Consider the following 18,582-nt stretch of genomic DNA (forward strand, 5'->3'; position numbering starts at 1 on the left):
GCTCAGAAGGTGGGTGACTGTGACCAGTGATAGTCATGTATATAGAGAAGAGCCCTGAAATGTGAAGAGCCCTGAAATGAATTTTTCTGTATGAAACTGTGTGTTTTGACAACGCAGTGGAGATCTTTTTTAAACGGTGGAACCTCATTTAAAAAAAAAAATGCTTATATTGGAACTAGCTCTGAAATCCATGTGTCAAGGCCATACCACACAGTGGCAATCCTCTTCCTTAGTGTCTGAGTCCTCTGGTTGTCTTTGAAATTTTGCTCATTTTTCTCTTTTGGTTAACTTTTTCTGCTGACGTATAGAGTGGTTTCACCAGTCTATAATCTATAAAGTTTAGACAAGCCATGAACTCAAGTTATCCAGGTCACTTATTCCCTGGCCTCTCAGGCTTATCAAGCTTTATTAGGAATGGGAAGTGAGGTGGCATAAAATATGTGTATCATACTGCATAGGCTTGTGCTGAAGTTTAAAGTCCTCTGGGTTCCATTTAGTAGTAATCTGGGTTTTTGTTTTGTCTTGTTTTGAGCAATCACTTTCTAGTTGGCTGTGATCTATTTCAACTAAGTGCAATTGGATTCCAGAATTCTTGTATTTTCTGCTGTTGGGCTTATTTATAGCTCAAAGTGGGTCACCAGCAGGAATGAATGTGCTGTGCATTAACACATGGGCAACCTGAAAGACAGGGGAACACCGACTAACAGAAAACAGCAGCAGTGGATAAGTATTTTTTTCTTTTAGCCCCTGCATGCATAGTTCTGAAAAAAATTTCAAAAGATTTCTCCAATTCTGATGGATGGAACATTTGGCAGCTCCATGGTGACTATCCTAGTAAGGCATCTATGCCATACCTTCCCCTCCTTTCCTGTTTTATACTTTGTCCCACTTTTTTTAGCATCTGGATCACATCCCTAAGAATATTACTTTTACATTGAAGGAATCAGCAGGCAAAGCATTCCTCTGCAGGTCTTGTATAGGAGGTCCCGTTAACATTAGGTAATCCACCTACATTTGACTGGCTGTGCAATAGCAAAAAGCACATTAACTTGAAAACTACCTTTAAAATTAAGTGGTACAAGAATAATCTATATTCCTTTAAGTGGAAATTTAGCTCAATTTAGCTGAAATTGTTCCTGCCTTTCCGGGGAAATCCAGTATCAAGATAGAGGCAGGACTGCTTCTCTCCTGTAGAACCAAGAGCTTTTGGGGACAATGAACTCTAATAGAAAAGAATGCTCTCTGTGAGACGGTAGGGTGACAATTTCAGGTAGAAAGCCTCCAAAAGATGGAAGGAAGAATCAACACATGAACAGTAAAATTCATGTGGAATTTTATTCAAATAGGGCAGAGGAAATTAAGAATTCATGTGTAAATGAAAAGATAAAGGACAAAAAAAAATGAGTCAAAGGTAGCCTGGAGAATGATTTACACTGAATAGATAAGAGTTACTGGTTAGGAAGAGAGAAAGTGGATGATAAGTTAACAAAGTAGCCACAAAATGTACTTTTCCAATTAGGACAGAGAAAATAATTTTAGGTTAGCTCAGCATACATGTACATGAAATCCATTCTGAAAGGCACTTACTAGAAACTGTTAAAACCATTGTGGGAAACTTAAAATTAGGACAATAGCTACAAATAGAAGCATGAAAGCTCTTCTGTGACATTTCCTTTCTACAAAATCAGAATGACAAAGAAAACTACATATTTTCTTGGATTTTTAACTGATAAATTGAGGAGACCTTGTTTTAAATGTAGATGTCACACACACACACACACACACACACACACACATATAATAGTAAGAGAACTTCATATACCAGTATTTTATTTGCATCATAGGATTTCCCTCCCAGTCCCCCTCCAACTCCTCCAACATCCTCCCCATTCCTTGTCAATTTCTTGTCATCTTCTTTCTTTATTATTGTTACATATTCATACTTACTACATATATATATGTATTATATATATGCATTGAGTCCATTTAGTGGCATTTGTGTGTACATCTGTTTAGGGTGACCACTTGATATTAGATAACCTACCAAGGAGCTAGTCTTTGGAAAACATTAATTCTTCCTTCAGCATGCATTGATTGCCTGTGGCTCTTCCTATAGAGGTGGGACTCTGTGTCTTTTCTCCATCCACAATGATATGTTAGCTGGTTTTATCATTACTTTGATCTTGTTAGGCTACCATGCTATGGAGATGTCAAGGGCGCAGCTTCCCTATCATGTCTAGAATGCATTACCTAGCAGCAGGTGTCTTGTTCCTTTGGCTCTAACAATCTGGCCCCTCTTCTACGATGGAGCTTTAGGTATAGAGATGGCATTATAGCTGTATTAGTAAAGGGCCTGGCAACCCATCGTCATTTATTCTATGCATTTTGTATGTCAACTATTTTTGATGGATCCTACAAATGATGCAGAATACAAGAATCAGACATGGAAGGATGACGGTTGATTTTTCTGGGTGATGACCAGCAAATGCCTTCTTGATACTATCTTCTCATTCCCAGATACCCATGAATTCAGATACTAGCAGCGGATTCTCACCTGTAACTTTTAATTTTTGTTCTTTCATACCCCTGATCTTAAGACTCATAATGTTACATTTAATTACAAGGTGGTTTCAGCTCCTCACTATACAGTCTTGCTTTGAGAGAAGACCCAGGTTTCACTGACTAGAATGTGAACTCTGGTAAAAGGATACTTCCTCAATCCCTTACTGCCACATCTAAATGCCCAGAGAGATGAGTACAAATGTTCAGCAAGTGTTTGTTGAACTAATCAATTTATTTTTTTAATTCTCCAGATTGCCCAATTCTGTCTTTTGCATACAACTGTTCTTTAATACATATTTGTTGAATTGAATAACCAATAAAGAGTTGCTTGGCTCACATACCTTTTCTCCTTCTAACTTGGGCCTTGGCCCACCTCTTCTTTTGGTACCCCAGACCTCTAGACTACCCTCTTGGCCCAGATTTCCCACTGCTTCCTGATCCTTTGCACCCAGACCAACCCATTTCTTCAGTCTAGTCCCCTGGAGCCCTCACAGCCTGCTCACCCCCAACTTACCTTTGCATACCTGCATCAGCCTTTGTCCTTGACTGTCACTTCCTCCAACCTGCCTTGGATTCCTGAGATCAGCCTCCTTCTCTGCTTGCCCTGGATCCTTGAGACCAGCCTCATTCCCTGACTTCCTGAGAGTCCTGAATCCTACCTCTACCTAGCAAGCCTTTCAAATTGTATGGTGACTGCTGAATAGAGGGATCCAAACCTTAGGAGGAAGCTTGAGAGCATCTGATCCTCACATGACTTGGGCTTCAGTGGGAACTCCTGAGCAGCAGGACTAAAGCCATCTGGCCCCTCCAATATAGAATCAAAAGAGAGAACCTGAAGCCTGGAACACTCAGCTTTTCATACCCAACAAGTAAACAACAAAGGAACATAAAATGTACAAACAGAAATAGACCGAAACTCAACAAAGGAAGGCTTCCGTCTCACACAAGAAACAGAAACTACAAAAAAATAAAAGAAGAAGAAAAAGAAAAAGAAAAGAAAATCCACAAGCCAAAGTCATGGCAAAAAAAAAAACAACATGAAAAAAACCAAATAATATGTTCCCACGAAGTAGCAACAGTCTTGTAGAGGAGTACAATGAGAACACCCTAGAAATAACACAGGACATGGAGTTCAAAAGGACAGTTATAAATATGATAAAATAAGTCAATGAATTTAAAGAACACACAAAGAAATCAAAGAACTGAAAGAAGATAGGGAAAAACTTCTGAGTCAATTCAGAAAAGAGTAAGAAATATTGAAGAATACACAGGCTGAAATGAAGAAAGAAGTGAAACACTCAGTAAGCCAATTAGAAATGACAGGAGAAAGCCTCATCAATAGAATGAATGAAATGGAAAACAGAATATTAAGACTGGAAGATAAAGTTGATTAATTAGACCACTCAAGCAACAGTTGTGAAAAATTTAAGAAAGCACAGGACTGGAATATGCACGAAATGTGTGACACCATAAAAAGACCAAATTTATGCATCATAGGCATAGAGGAAGAGGAAGAATCTCAGAATAATAGTATGGACCAGATGTTCAACAGGATTGTAGAAAAAAAATTCTCAAAATTAATAAAAGACATGCCCATACAAATACAAGAAGCACAAAGAACACCAAATAGACAGGACCAGAAAAGAAACACCCCACTGCACATCATAGTAAAAACACTAAACATACAGAGCAAAGAGAGAATATTGAAAGTTGCAAAAGAAAAACACAAGTCATATATAAAGGAAAACCCATCAGAATTACAGCTGAATTTTCAGTGAAAACAATGAAAGCCAGAAGAGACTGGACCAAAGTATTCACAGTTCTAAATGACCACAGATGCCAACTCAGATTACTTTACCCAGCAAAAATGTCTATTATAGTGAAAGGATAAAGAAAAATCTTTCATGACATAAATAGAATGAAAGAATTCATGTCCACAAAACAAGCCCTTCAGAGAGTTCTTGAAGCAATACAATGAGCTGAAGAAAGGAATGACTATACCCAAGGGATAATAGAAAAAAAATAAATGAAGGTATAACTGTGGAAATTCACAGTTAGACCAAGAAAGCAACAAATCAAAATGACAGGAATCAATAAACATCTTTCATTAATAACTTTAAATATAAATGGACTGAACTCCAAAGACACAGGCTAGTTGAATGGATTAAGAAACAAAACCCATTTTTTTGTTGTTGTTGTCTGTAAGAAACCCATCTCACATTTAAGCACAGGCACTACCTTAAGGTGAAAGGATGGAAAAAAAAAATTCCAAGCAAATGGTACTAAGAAAAAATCAGGAGTTATAATTCTAATATCTGACAAAATAGAGTTCAAATTAAAACTAATCAGAAGAGATAAAGAGGGCCACTTCATTCTGATCAAAGGAACAATTGACCAAGAAGATATTACAATCACGAACATATATGCTCCAAACACTGGTGTACTCAACTTCATAAAAACAGTACTACACAACATTAAGACGCAGATTAATCCCAACAAATTAATAGTAGGGGATTTCAATACCCCATTGTCTCCATTAGACAGGTCAACAGGATGGAGAATAAGTAGAGAAACATCTGAATTAAATAATACATCAAATGGACCTAACAGATATCTGCCAAATATTCCACCCAAGCAGCAAAGAATTTACTTTCTATTCAGTGCCCCATGGAACCTATCACTGAGTAGAACTCCATTGTGTAAATGTACCACATTGTCATTATCCACTCATCAGTTGAGGGACACTTAGGTTGCTTCCATGCCTTAGCTATTGTGAAAAGAGCAGAAACAAACATGGATGTACAATTGTCTCTGCAATAGGATGAGTCCTTTGGGTATATGCCAAGGAATGGTATAACTAGGTCAAATGGTAGGTGTATTTTTAGTTTTTTAAGCGTTCTCCACACTGCTATCTATAGGGGTGAACAAATTTGCAATCCCACCAGCAGTGGATGAGCATTCCCCTTTCCCTACATTCTCTTCAACATTTGGTATCATTTCTTTTCTTGATCTTAGCCAGTCTGACTGGGGTAAGATGAAGTCTTAAAGTGGTTTTAATTTGCATTTCCCTAATTACTAACAATGTTGAACACCTGTTAAGATGCTTCTTAGCCATCTATTTCTTCTTTTGAGAACTCTCTATTTAGATCTTTATCCCATCTTTTAATTGGGTTACTTGCTTTCTTGATTCTTTGTTTTTTGAGTTCTTTATATATTCTGGATGTCAAATCTCTGTCAGATGTATTGCTGGTGAAGATTTTCTCCCACTTTGGGTTTTCTCTTCATGTCCTTGGTTGCTTCTTTTGATGTACAGAAGATTTTTAGTTTAATGAGGTCCCATTTGTTGATTATTGACCTTATTTCCTGAGCAATTGATGTCCAGTTTAGAAAGTCCTTTCATACACCTGTATCTTGTAGGTTATTATCAATGTTTTCTTCCAACAATTTCAAAGTTTCAGGTTTCACATTGAGGTCTTTGATCAATTTGAAGATCCCTTTTGTGCAAGGTGAAAGATTAGGTCTAGTTTCATTCTTCTACAGGTGGAGATCCAGTTTTGCCAGCAACATTTGCTGAAGATTCTGTCTTTCCTCCAATGAATGTTCTTGACCCCCTTGTCACATATCAGGTGGCTGAAATTGCATGTACTCATATTTGGGTCTTCAATTTTGTTTCATTGATCTATTCTATTTTTGTGCCAGTACCATGTGGTTTTTATTACTATTGCTCTATAATACAGTTTAAAGTCTGATATAGTAATCCCCCCAGCATTGCTCTTAGTGCTCAGGGTTGCTTTGGCTATCCAGGGTCTTTTGTCCTTCCATATGAATTTTAGGATGGTTTTTGTCCAATTCTGTGAGGAATGTCATAGGGATTTTGATTGGCATTGCATTGAATCTGTAAATGGCATTTGATAGGATGGTCATTTTCACAGTATTAATTCTTTCAATCCATGAGCATGGAAGTTCCCTCCACTTTCTGGTGCCTTCCTTAATCTCTTTCTTTAAAGATTTAAAATTTTCATTGAGAGTTCTTTAATGTCTTCGGTGAGGCTTATTCCAAGGTATTTTTTTGAGGCTACTGTGAAAGGGAGTATTTCCATGTGCTCTTTCTATGATTGGTTGTTATTGATATATAGAAAGGCTACTGAATTTTGTAGATTAATTTTGTCACCTGCCACTTTACTGAATGTGTTAATCATTTCTAGGAGTTTTCTGGTGGAATTTTGGCATCTCTTAGATGTTATATCATCTGCAAAAAGGGATAATTTGACCTCTTTCTTTTCAAATTATTATCCCGTTTTCTTCTCTTGTCTTATTGCTCTTGAAAGAGTTTCAGTCACTATATTAAAAGAGTGGATATATATCTTGTTCCCTAAACTAGTTGACTAAATTATGACCATAGACATTTTAAGATTATGTGTATATTATTTTTATCTCATCCTTTATCTATCATGACAAACCTAAACAGACCTTCATCACTTGCTTAGGCTTTCTCATCTTTTCTTTCTATTTTGGAAAATATCCCCATTCCCATATCCCTTTGAAATCTTTTACATTCTTATTTTCTTTTAAAAAATAATTATGAGACATAATAGCATTAACAAATAAATTTTCCATCTTTGTGAGACTTCTTTTCCTGGGGATACTAAGCAATGCTTATTTCCTTTCAAGGTTCTAGTGTTGAGCCAAGGTTTGATTAAAGTTTTACTGTGGAACCAGTGAAATTATTGAGCTTACTTACTGAGATAACTGAGGGGTTGCTGAGGTGTATGTATGACCTGAGGTTATGCACACTGGAAAGCCTTTACCAAGCATGGGTCACGTCTTCTCTCCCTAGCCTTCCCCAGATTGTATACTTTAGCCCTCCCCTAAGCCAGCAGGCCATGTGTTATTAGGTTCAAATTATATTCAGTGGCTGGGAGAAGTGGCTGGGAGAAGTGGCTGGATAATCCAATGAGGGTCCAATGACTCTGCTTGGCCCTCCTTTAATGAATTAGCACAACCATCAAGAAGCCCAATTGTGACAATGTTTAGTGATCAGGCTCAGCTGAAGTCGTGATGATGGTAGTTATTTCATGCAGAAGGTACTGCTGTATAGCATCATCTTATTAAAAGGACATGGAATTTAAAAGGATTTGGTGCTAGGATCCATATATGAGGGACAACATATGTCATCTGTTTTTCTGAGTCTGTTACATCACTTAGTATAGCAGTTTCTAGATCCATCCATTTACTTGTAAATTCCATTATTTCATCTTTCTTTACTGCTGAATAGAACTCCATTGTGTAAATATACCTCATTTTTGTTAACCACTCATCAGTTGAGGGGCACTTAGTTTGCTTCCATCTCTTAGCTATTGTGAAAAAAGCAGCCACAAACATGGTTGTGCAAGTGTCTCTACAAGAGGTTGAGTCCTTTGGGCATATGCCAAGGAGTGGTATAATCAGGCCCAATGGTAGGTTCATTTTTAGTTTTTTTAAGAGTTCTCCACATGGTTTTCCATAGAGGTTGCATGAGTTTGCAATCCCATCAGCAGTGAATGAGCATTCCCCTTTCTCCACATCCTCACCAGCATTTGGTATCATTTGTTCTCTTGATCCTAGCCAGTCTGATTATGGTAAGGTGATACCTTAGGGTGATTTTAATTTGCATTTCCCTAATTAGTAACGATGTTGAACACTTTTTGAGATGTTTCTTAGTCATATTTATTTCTTCCTTTGAGAACTCTGTTTAGAGTTTTAGCGCATCTTTTAATTGGGTCATTTGGTTTTTCAATTCTTTGTTTTTTGAGTTTGTTATATATTCTGGATGTTAAACCCCTGTCAGATGTGTTACTGGTGAGGACTTTTTCCCATTCTTTGGGTTTTCTCTCCATTTTTTTCATTATTTCTTTTGCTGTACAGCAGTTTAATGAGGTCCCACTTGTTGATTGCTGACCTTAATTCCCTAGCACCAGCTGATTTAGAATAGCATTTCCTACACCTGTATCTTGTAAGTTACTGCCAATATTCTAATATTTTCAGGGTTTTCTGTTTCACATTGAGGTCTTTGATCCATTTGAATTTGACTTTTGTGCAAGGTGAAAGATAAGGATCTAGTTTCATTCTTCTACAGGTCAAGATCCAGTTTTGCCAGCCCCATTTGTTCAAGTTGCTGTCTTTCCTTCATTGTGTGCTCTTGGCACCTTTGTCAAATATCAGGTGGTTGAAATTGCATGTACTCTGGTTTGGATCTTCAATGATGTTCCATTGATCTATGAGTCTATTTTTGTACCAGTACCATGCTGTTTTTAAGAGTTATAGCCCTGTAGTATACTTTAAGATCTGGTATACTAATCACCCCAGCCATTGTTCTTTGTGCTCAGGGTTGCTTTGGCTATCTGGGGTCTTTGGTGCTTCTATATGAATTTAAGGATTTTTTTTTGATAATTCTGTGAAATATGTCATGGGGATTTTGATTGGGATTGAATTGAATCTATATATTGCTTTTGGTAGGATGGTTATTTTCACAATATTAATTCTTCCAATCCATGAGTATGAGAGTTCCTTCCATCTCCTGGTCTCTTCCTCAATCTCTTTATCAATTTAAAATTTTCATTGTAGGGCTCTTTGGTCAGATTTATTCCAGGATATTTATTTATTTATTTATTTATTTATTATTTTTGCAGCTATTGTGAATGGGAGCTTTTCCCTGTATTCTTTCTCCAATTGCTTGTTTTTGGTATACAGAAAGGCTACTGATTTTTGTAGATTGATTTTATAACCTGCCACTATACTGAAAGTGTTGATCAGTTCTAGGGCTTTTCTGGTGGAACTTTTGGGATCTTTTGTAAAGTATCATGTCATCTGCAAAAAGTGATAGTTTTACCTCTTCTTTTCCAATTAGTACTCCTTTAATTTCTTTCTCCTGTCTTATTGCTTTAGCAAGAGTTTTAAGCATTAGTTGAAAAGGAGTGGAGCTAGGGGACATCCAACGGACTCTCATATGAACATTTGAAAATTGCCCTGTTTTGACTTTTTTCTAGTCTAGAACTTGTAATGGTAATTATTCTTGCCTTTACTTCTCCTTCACATCTCCTATTCATGATTTAAAGACTTTCTTTTCCTCCTTTAGATAAGAGTTATGCAATTTGGGAGTCTTTGAGATAGACCCACTGAAGGGATACTCCAGTTGCCTCACCCTGCATCCCTGTTCAGCATGGAAGAAGCCAGGCAGTCTGCATCCTGATTCCCTATTGGCAATTTGAGTAACCTCTTCAGAGGATGCCATGATAAGAATAGGGTGTAGGTGCTGACTAGGCAGATAAGGTAAAAAGACTCCAAAGAAAAACAGCCAGTTTCTTGGCTAAAACTCACAATGTCCTTGGGCCTCTTAGCAACCTACTCCATTCCAAAGGCCAAAAATGTTGAAAATATTTGGGAGCTTTTATCTAATACTTAAAAGATTTTAGGGTTACCTCTTCAGAAGGGGGATGTTAGAGTAGCCAAAAGCCCCATAAAAAATGATCAAAAAAGAAGAAAAAGTAAATGAAGGTATCAAAAAAATTATGGGGAAGTATGGGAAGTTGGAGAGGAGGATGGATTTGATCAAAACACCTTATATGCATGTATGAAATTCTCAATAAATTATTTAAAAAATAAAAATAAAAATGAAAAACAATGGTTCCTGATTTGAATGGGAATGCTTCCAGTTTTTCTCCATTTAGAATGATGTTGACTGTGGGTTTGTTATATATAGTTTTAATTATATTGAGGTACATTCCCTCCAGTCCAGTTCTCTTTAGGACTTTGAACATAAATCCATGTTGAATTTTGTCTAAGGTCTTCTCTGCATCGATTGAGATGACCATGTGGTTCTTGTATTTGAGTCCATTTACATGATTTATGACATTTACTGACTTACATATATTGAACCATCCCTGCATCTGTGGAATAAAGCCGACTTAATCATGGTGGATGATCTTTCTGATGTGTGTCTGTATACAGTTTGCAAGTATTCTGTTGAGAATTTTTGCATCTATGTTCATTAAGAATATGGGTCTGTAGTTTTCTGTTTTGGCTGTATCTGGCTTTGGTATTAGAGTGATGCTGGCTTCATAGAATGAATTTGGGAGTTCTCCCTCTGTTTCTATTTTTTTTTGAATAAATTAAGTCATATTGGATATAGATCTTTAAATGTCAGGGAGAATTCTGCTGTATAAATCCATCTAGTCCTGGGCTTTTTTTATTCAACGTTTTGAATTACTGTTTCAATTTCTTTATGTGTTATGGGTCTGTTTATGCAGTTGTTCTCTTCTTGGGTTAGTTTTGGTGACCACAATGATTTTAGATACCCATCGATGTCTTTTAGGGTTTCAAATGTAGTCACGTATAGGTTTGTAAAGTATTCCGTTATAGTTCTGGATCTTTTTGGTGTGTGTTGTGATGTTTCCCCTTTCATCCCTATTTTTATTTATTTATTTATTTTTTTATTTTTTTTGATTTTGAGGTGCTCTTTCTTACCTTTGGTTAACTGGACTAAGGGTCTGTCAGTCTCGTTTATCTTTTCAAAGAGCAAGTTCTTGGAATTTTTGATTCTTTGTATTGTTTTCTTTGTTTCTATTTCATTAATTTCTCCTTTGATTTTTGTTATTTCTTCTCTGCTGGGTTTGGGTTTCATTTGTTGTTCCTTTTCAAGTGTCTTCAATTGCAATATTAAATCATTTATTTTTGTCCTTCTAATGTAGGCACTTAGAGCTATAAACGTCCCTCTATGGACTGATTTCAAAGTGTCCCAGAGGTTTTGTTGTATTTGTTGTATTGTCTTGTCCTTTTCATTTAGTTCCCAGAACAGTTTCTTTCTTAATTTCTCCTTTGACCCATTCATCACTCAGGAGTGTGTTGTTTAATCTCCATGTGTTCATGTAGTTACTAGGGTTTCTTCTGGTGCTGATTTTAAGCTTTATTGCATTGTGGTCTGATAGAATGCATGGAATTAGTTCAGATTTTTCTGTATTTATTTGTTCAATCTTTTCTGCCTTCTCTTCCTTGAGGAGCTGTCTTTTTTTTTTTTTTTGAGAAAGGGTATTCCTGTAGCCTCTGCTACTCTTGGAATTGTTATGTAGACCAGGCTGGCTTCAATCTCACAGAGATCCACATACCTTTGCTTCCCGAGTGCAGGATTAAAGGTCTATGCCTCCACAGGTGGCTAAATAATGTTTTATTTAAGAGCACAAAATTTTGTTGGGCATAGTGGCCCATGTTTTTAATTACAGCATTTGGGAATCAGAGGCAGGCGGATCTCTGTGAGATTGAGGCCATCCTGGACTGGTCTACATAGCAAGTGTCAGGGTAGCTGGGGCTACAGGGAGATCCGGTCTATAAATAAATAAATTAAATAAATAAATAAATAAATAAATAAACAAAAAAATGTCACCTGAGTTCACTTAGAGTCCTGTGCTCCTGGCATTATTAGACAAACCACATAGCACATCTTTATCTGAATTCTTCACAGGTCATATCCTGGGGAGAGGGAATAGACTAACATACAAAGGCAAACTCCCAGGTCTCCAAACAAAGGTGAATACCCCACATCCCATTCTGCTCTGTGGCTCAGTGGCCTGACATTCCAGATTGCTTCTGCACCCTGCCCACAGTCACCGTACACCTTGTGGACCCACAGTCTCGCTCCATGTTGGTAAACGTCCCCTCTCGCCCATGTGGGTGAGACACCAGGGGCCATTCCCTTTTGCAACAAGGCCCCCGTACCACTTCCCTTCCAAGATGGCACCGAAAGCCCCTCCCTCCTCCGCTAACTCTCTGCAGTCAATTCTCTGCAGCAGGCCTCGCTCCTTGGAGGAACCAGGCTCCTTGAGACACAATAAATAAAACACAAAAGTTTCAATGTGTCAAAATTTTTATGTCTCAGACCTTCAGGTTGTTTCCACAGAACCTAAAGATATACTTTATGTCACAAATTAAAATGTTCAATTATATTGTTCATCATCTGAGAATTCACAATGAACTAGAGACATCTTAAAAAGATTTTTTTGCCTTATTTCCAAAATTTTCCTGGACAGGACATTCGAGAGATACTATAATGAATCTGTTAAAATGGATATGATAAGTGTGTCTTTGCATGGAAAATCAGATTTCTATGTAATTATAAACAAGGTGAAGACACAGATTAGAAGTGTACCACTGCCATCCAATCAGATTTTCATGCTCACGTGGAAGCTTTTTTGTATAAGTAATTAATTTGGAAGGCACAGTAATTGTTGCTGTAGAGTTGAAAGTGGGCATTTTCATCTTAAAATGAATAGAAAGCATAGTTCAGTGGATATGAAAGTAGATTTGGGGACTTATATTTCATCAAAGAGATCCTCTGGACCGGTATTTCTCAGGGTTTCTAAAGACATGTTTTCAGTTGATGTCTGCTCCTTTTTCAAGGTCTCAGGTAGTGCAGGGTCAAGTCTAGAGTAAAAACAAAATCAAGATAGTTTCAGTTTTAGGTTTTAAAATATAGAATAAAAAAATGAAGACACACATAAGTAAAATGACAAAATCCTGCTTCAAGATAATTTGGAGAGATTTCTCTGTGCTGTTAACTATAACAAAGGTGATAATAGGAAATTTAACTCTTTAAATTGCTTTTGTATTTGTGTGTCTTTAGTTTAACAGATATTCAGGGCCTATAATTATGCTGGCAATACAACATCCCCTCCTCTGTGCTGTAACCATCTTTATACCAAGACACAGGAGATTTCCCAAGCCACTCCTTTAATGATTGCATCATAAGTTAATTTCTCTTTGGCTTCCTTAATTTTACCCATTAGTATCTATTTTATCTCTTAGTAGCTACGCACTGTGAGTCTCCAGTTGCAGTCAGCTGATGACCTGATTACCTGTATACAATTAATTACTCCATATTCATAGTGGCTGATGATGAAATATGCTGGTCCAAATCATGTGATCAACGTATCTTCACAAAGTAAACGGAATCTCTGTCTACTAGTGCAGTCACTGCTTCACTGGACTTGACTTATATGTGTAAGTGCAGGGTGTGATACCTATGACAGTAGCCTTGTTCACTGCCATGACCAGTTACGTGGGGTTGAGAAGACTGAGCTAAAGGGTTCATTAGATGTGAAGTTTAGGATCATGAATTTATGTCCTTGAATAAGCATCGCCAGTGGCTGTCCATGAACACAAAGAAATTTTGCTAAATGTTAACAATGAGAGGTAGCTTTAGGGGCAGTTTGATTAGACTGAGTGGGTCCATTCACAGAATATTTCCATATTTCCTGCTTCACGGCCATGGCTAGCTTACTATAGCTGAAAGAGTACAAGGCATGAAGTTAGGACACATGGGCACAAGTCCACCTCTACTTATCAGTGCTGAAGCTTTAGGAAAGCCAGTTAATCTAATAGGATTTTGGTTCTCTCATCTGGAAAACAGGTAACATGTCCTTCAGACATAAATTAAACTTTAGGTGATAGAAATGAAGACATTTGCAAGTTATTACCAAACATTTGGAAATCACTATTGCCAGTTCCTAATCCTGAATAAAGTATAAGAGCTCCTGGAAATAGCAGAATAAAGGCCCAACTAAAATCTAGAAGTACCAGCTATGCATGAGTATTGAAATATTCCTGCATTTAACCTTAGTTGTACAGATTATTACAAAAGAATCCACCACATAGTCCTCCTTGGATTCTTGAATACATACAATTAGCTACAGTTGACTACCTCTGACATAGGTAGTCAGAATTTTATCCAGAATAAGCCAAGTGCAGAAAACATTATTCTCAGAGGAATGTCAAAGTGCCAGATATTAATACATTGTCAAGATAACAAATACTACCCTCTAGGAGTTACCAGTAAATACAAATGCAATTATTATAGCATGTAATTAAATATGTAAACATATTTTCCACAGGAGGAGAAAATGAAGCAGTATAACCAACAGTTCATTATTACATGTATATATGCTTTCAGTGCCAACTCAAAACACATCAAACATTTATTCTCTGACCTGAAATGTCTTAGTTGCTTTTAGTAATCTTAGTCAAAAGAGAGAATTGAATCATGTCAATTATAAAGCAGACTTGGAAAGGCCTCTGTAATTTTGCTCACTGTCTAGACATCATACCACCAGAAAACAGAGATCTATCAATTTTGTTTTAAAAAAATCAGCAAAAGACAAAAGGATTGCTCTGAAGAGGCAGGTCTGAAAGAAATCTATTCCTGGTACTTCACTTATGACTGCAATCTCTGTCTAAAACTTGGAACTTAAGAAACAGATCTGACTCTTGCTCAGGGTGCCTAGCCATGATGTGCACGAGGTAAGCCCTGTACCATGAAAGACAGACACTGTTCTTCAGTTCTCATATCCATATGAGTCAGCAAAGGAAATTCAGAACTCTCTCTATAACCCCCACAAAATTAATCACTTTCACAAGTAAATATTTTTAATTTTTTTTGTAAATTCCAAAAGTCATAAAGAACATAAAATGAACTTTTCCTGTTTATACTTTTTGAAAATTTTCAAAGGTGAGATAATTTTATACTGGTGTAATTTTGAAACTTGATATTTCTCTGCACAATATGTCTGAGATATATTTACTTGTTGAACAATTTAGATCTACACTCATAGTTATTTTAATTTAGATGCACTAACCATTAGCCCAATGGTACACTGCTGGACTGGTTACATTTTAATTGATCTCAGGATGGGAATGGTGGCTCATGTCTCCAATCCCAGCATTCACAAGGCAGAGGCAGGCAGATCATGTTAAGTTTGTGCCATCCTGGCCTGCATAGCAAGTTCCAAAGCTACATAGTGAGGCTCTGTCTAAAAATAAAAAAAAAACCCCCAATTTTTTATCACTGTCATAAACATGAGAATAATATCCTTATACATATACTCATTCAATCAATATTTGCCGTATATGCACTATGAACTGCTCAGTGTGTGGGCAAAATATAACAAATATAATAAATTATGTAAAATGTGATTGCCGTTCTCAGAAAGTCTTGTTAGCATTTTTCTTTTTTTCTAAAGCACATTTTCATCCTAAAATTTTTACAAATAGCTTTAAGATAATGAATTAAAACTTTATAAGTATCTGTACATATTGTATTAATATTTAGGGTTCAGGTAAATTTTCAGAGTTTTCCATGGGTACAATGGTTCAGTCGAAAGAATTCTGAACCCAGGATCTGGAGATCTTTGAACTCAAGCACATTATATTTTGGTTCAGTCACTGCATCTTTCTGGACTTAGGCTTTATAATTTAATTTGTGTTGAATCAGAGTCACTATAGCAACTACGGAATTACTATGTTGAGCTTTTTCAGTCTTTGAATTTTGAGATAGTTATGCTCAAATAATTAGGCAAAGACTACTTCCCAAAATACAGGTCCTCAGAATAGATCAGTATAAGAAATGAATAATATGAATTAAAAAAAGAAAAGTTAATGACAGAATAAGAAACTATAGAGTTAAAAGCTGAAGGATGTTTTTTTTTTCCAAATAAGGAGAACAAAATTAAAATTCTCCATGCACTAAAAGCTGGCTTCTGTTCTCAATAATATAACTTCAGATTGCTAGTTCTAAGACTTTAATTTCACAATGCATTAAAACACAAACACACACAGACACCCAAATACTGACTTGAATTAAAATATATTATCAACCATCTGTAACCCCTGTTCTATGCTTGACACACTGGGCCTTAATACAGATGACAGAGTATATGAGTTCCAGTAGAGGGGCTGTGGGAGTGTGCTGGTGGGAACGGGGGTATAAAGATGATGAAGATTCTTTGAGATATTCTGTATAAAATACACAAAAATTCAATAAAGAGAAATTTTAAAAAAATATATACTATCACCATCTAATTAACAGTAGATAATTCAGAGTCATTTCTGTGGAGTGCTCAGCTATATATGTGACACATATTTCATACACCCTCCACACAAAGCTCAAGGATCACTGATGAAGATGGAGCAGAAAGATTGTTAAGAGTCAGACATAGTGAGTGATGCTGTGAAATAGTGTTCTGGACAAGACGGGGCTACCGCACTCATAAACTCACAGTGACTGTGACTTCATGCCCAAGATCAAGCCAGTTCAAATCCTAGCATGGATGGAGGAGGGGCTCAGGAAGTTCCACTCCTAGCTGAGGAGCTATTGGCTTGATGGCTGCGGAGGAGGATGATTCAGTTTTCATTAGGGATGAGGCCCAAGCACATTCTGGCAGCACTAAGTGAACTAAATGGATTTAGATAGACTACACGAATTTGGGAGGGGAAAGTGATGGGAGGATGTGGGAGGATTTGGAGGGGAGGGAGTAGGAGTGGTGGATTTGATCTAAGCATGTTATATGCATGTATGGAATTCTCAACAACAACAATAGCAACCCACAACAAAGCTAGTTTTGTTAAAACAAATATTTCACCCAGAGAATGTTTCTCTAAAGTGTTAGAATGGTTGACATTCTTCTTTCTTCCTGTGAGTTGAATTACTAACATCACTTGAGATTATATTTTCAGATATTAGCTCATTTTCTAAAGATATTTTCTTAATAAAGTTTAAAATAGTATCATCATGGCTGGAATTGAAAATCTTATTCCAATAAGAATAATGAATATATATTCTGAAAGCAATATTTGTGAAATGTATCAAGGAGTCTACTAGAACAAATGCAGGCGTCCAGAAAAATGTACAATGGCTGATAGATTTGTGACATCTGAAATATCAAATTCAACAGGAATAATAGTACAGAGCTTCAGAAAAAACCAATCTGGGCTTTAGAGATGGCTCAGCAGTTAAGAACACTGGTTGTTCTTGCAGAAGACCTGGGTTTGAATCCCAGCATCCATATGGCAGCTAAAAATTGTCCAAAACTCCAGTCCCAGGGGATCCGACAGCCTCTTCTGACCTCCACAGGCATTCATGACACAGGTGCACTTACCTACATGCAGGCAATACACACATACACATAAAATAAAAATAATAAAGAAAATCAATCTTTATGTGTTTTAAATATATCTCTACCTGGGCAAAAGACTTTTTATGTCTTATCCAAAACAAACCTACATAACATCAATTCTGGATAAATGAAACACTTAAATGAGAAAGGAAAATCCTTAAAGCTTTTTGAAAAAAAGGAATAGAGAAAATTATTAGTATTGTAGGATGGGTAAGACTAAGGAAGAAATGGACAACTATGAAGACTGATAATTCAGTCATATTAGAAACAGCATTGCCAAGAGAAGAGAAATAAAGGAGGGAAGAAAATACACTCCTACTTATAGTTACCTTAAAAAGAAGGGAAGTCATAAACTCTGAGATATACTGCAACATATCTTACTAACAAGAGATTTGGAGGCCAGTTAGATGGCTTAGTGGATAAAGGGGCTTGCTGCCAAACCAGACAACCTGAGTTCAATTCCCAGAACAAACATAATAGAAGGAGAGAACTGATTCTCAGAAATTTTCTTCTGACCTTCACAAGCATGCCATGGCATGCATGTGCCTATATACATACACACATCATATACATAAACAATAAATAAATATAATAGAAGACATAAAAGGAGATTAGAATCCAGATAATTCATATAAACAATTTTGTTAAACTTACTATAATTAAAAATATATGCCAAACCTCTCTGCTTCCCTGGGCCTGTACCACCGGCTAACTCTCCTAGCCTGCACTACTATCCTCAGGCCTCTTGGGGTAAGTCTACAGCGCAGCTCTCTGCGCCGGGACGCCCTAAGCCTCATTCACCCTTCCATCCCCCCCCCCTCGCCGTTCTATACCCCTAGTTTGAGCCCTGCGCCACTCCTAGTCTTGGGGCCCCAGACACCTGGGGAACCAATACTGCTTCCTGACCCTTCTCACCCAGAGCAACCCAGTCCCTTTCTTGGGCTCCAGGAGCACCACTTCTGGTCCTGGTCCTGCCCTCACCTCGCTCTGCTTCCCTGGGCCTGCACCACCAGCTAACTCTCCTAGCCTGCACTACTATCCTCAG

General features: G+C 37.1%; 1 protein-coding gene across 5 annotated transcripts in view; it reads right to left on the bottom strand.

The window, feature by feature from the left end:
• Positions 1-12,451: 12,451 nt before the first annotated feature.
• Positions 12,452-18,582, bottom strand: part of Xrcc4 (X-ray repair cross complementing 4) — a 270,439-nt gene continuing 264,308 nt past the window's right edge. For all 5 annotated transcript variants that reach the window (XM_008853290.3, XM_008853292.3, XM_017803246.1 and 2 more), the window contains one exon: positions 12,452-13,014. In XM_008853290.3, coding sequence (XP_008851512.1) covers positions 12,903-13,014 — 112 coding nt within the window. In that variant the 3' untranslated portion in view covers positions 12,452-12,902. The remainder of the gene's footprint in view (positions 13,015-18,582) is intronic.

The sequence above is a fragment of the Nannospalax galili genome, unplaced genomic scaffold, assembly GCF_000622305.1.
Source record: "Nannospalax galili isolate Female #2095 unplaced genomic scaffold, S.galili_v1.0 scaffold45, whole genome shotgun sequence".
In the NCBI taxonomy this organism is placed as follows: domain Eukaryota; kingdom Metazoa; phylum Chordata; class Mammalia; order Rodentia; family Spalacidae; genus Nannospalax; species Nannospalax galili.